The 2162-nt window shown below is 37.5% G+C and overlaps 1 protein-coding gene across 1 annotated transcript; it reads right to left on the bottom strand.

Moving 5' to 3' along the window:
* Positions 1-412: 412 nt before the first annotated feature.
* LOC107181519 (serine/threonine-protein kinase Nek2-like) lies at positions 413-2156 on the bottom strand. Its single transcript, XM_015557407.1, has 3 exons — positions 2139-2156; positions 1617-1857; positions 413-499 (listed from the first exon to the last, which is right to left on the bottom strand). Exons 2-3 carry the CDS (start codon positions 1821-1823, stop codon positions 428-430), a joined length of 279 nt encoding a protein of 92 aa, XP_015412893.1. The 5' UTR covers positions 1824-1857; positions 2139-2156; the 3' UTR covers positions 413-427.
* Positions 2157-2162: the final 6 nt, after the last annotated feature.

Genomic DNA, 2162 nt, shown 5'->3' on the forward strand with positions numbered 1-2162 from the left:
ATTTTGTTTTAAAATGTATACTTTGTCTTCAAATTTACAATGGAAAAAGGCAATGACCTTATCCTAATAAACTTTTTCATATAAAATTCATTCAATTCTTTTTCCTTCCGATGTTTATTGTTACTAGAGGTGAGGCACTGACTAATCAAAGGTGAGTATGAGACCTCTACCCTAGTGACATTAATAATCTAGAAACTGCTTTGAAAGAACCAGAGAAAATTTCAGAATAACCAATGCATACATCTGGCCCACATTTAAATGGATGTAGACATAAATGACTAAGTGAATTATTCATTTATATTTTTCCTTAGTCTACTGTATAAACCACACTAACTAACATCCTCATTTCCTATTTTAATTGTCTTTCTCACACTCGCAGGAGCAACAGAGGGCACAGAGGCAAGTACCAAACTCTTCAGGAGGCTCCCTAGTGCTTTAAGCCCAACAGGTTGAGTCTGATACCATTTCCTGGCAATGCCTCAGAGAAGGCTGAACAGATCTAATTACAAGGGCAGGAGGGAAAAGGAACAAAAGAATCACGTAGGTTTCAAATTTTCCAAGAACCACTTCTGTATAATTTTCCTTTATGTTAAAGGCTTTCTATTTGAAATTTGATCCAGTGAGAAAATGACACTGTTCTGGCCATGTCTAATGTCAGTGAAAAACAAAATCACTAATACAAAGTTTTATACTATAGTCAGACTGGTTAACATAACTAAAAGAGATTTAGAAAAGCCCGGAAATGTTTATGACTGCTAAAACAATTAACCCCTCTGCACTTTTGTATGCTCAGATTTCATATACAACCCCTAGTGCTATCACTTTTTGGTTTAAGCTCTTCAAGAGCCATCAGACAAAATCTAGAGAGCCATAAACGGTTCATAGCCTTTGACCCAACCCAGCAATTTCATTTTGAGAGCTATCTGCCGAGGAAATGACCAACAAGGAAGCAAGAATAATTCATATGCATAGCAGTGCTCCTTAGAATGGTGAGAAATTTTGTAAACAAAATATTATCCAGCAATCAAGGAAATAGATAAGTAGGTAGACTCAGCAGCTCCCTTGTAAGAAAAGTCAACAAAAAAAGAACAAATACCAACAGTTAACACTGTAAAAACATGTTATCTGAAGTGAGTGAGGCTCTGAGCCCTGAATCTCCAGGCACAAGAATCATCCAGAGAGTCTGTTAAAATGCAGAGTCCAAATTGAAAAGTAGGAGAAAAACAGAACAAGGACCTGTCCCGAGATCCGAACTCACTGGACTGGGGCTTGGTCCAGGATTCTGCATTTGAAAAAGCACAACAAAGGAGGCCAAGCTGGTGTACAGGACCTACAGCACTTTGGGAAACACAGCTCTTGAGGCCAGAGACAAAACCTGTTTCATCTTTGTAATTTAGCATACGGTAGTCCTTTAATAAAAGCCTGACTTGAATTGCTGGTATAGTTGAGTTAATGGTCTGGTGGTCCATTTGGAAAATATATAAATTAAAATGAAACAATGTTAATTTTTGGTTCTTGGATATTACTAAACGTACAATCAAAATGACTCATTTTCCCTGCATTTGAATGCTTAACATTAAGAGGTTTAAAAGGTATCTAAATTCTGAAATACTTACGGGAGACATGTAATAAGGAGTGCCAACAAATGTTTTTGCAAAACTGGTATCGTGGTTTAATATTCTAGCTAGCCCAAAGTCGCCAAGCTTAACGTTTTGCTTGCCATCCAGGAAAACATTAGCTGGTTTCAGATCCCGATGGAGCACCGTATGACCACCATCACTTCGTCTGTGACATTCCTTTAGGGCCAGAGTCAACTGAGCCATCACTCGAAGAACAAACTCTTCCTCCAAGTATTGTCTGAAATCAAAGCAGTTACACAGCATATATAACTTCTGAATAAAACCATTACAAAGACGGAATGATGAATTATCTAGTGTACAAATAGGGAAATAAATATCATATTTTGATATGAAATATGGGTGTTGATTCACAAGGGATTTCCTAAAGTTCTGTAGACCCACCAAATACTAGAACACTCTTCCACATCACTAAGTACTTCGTCCCTGATCCTAAGACAGAATGCTTATCCAAAGCGAAATTGGGCCCACTTTCACCTTACATTGAAGAGAATCACTTACCTTTCCTTGGTTCCCTTTGTAATT

This window comes from Myotis davidii, unplaced genomic scaffold, assembly GCF_000327345.1.
Source record: "Myotis davidii unplaced genomic scaffold, ASM32734v1 C64334268, whole genome shotgun sequence".
NCBI lineage: Eukaryota > Metazoa > Chordata > Mammalia > Chiroptera > Vespertilionidae > Myotis > Myotis davidii.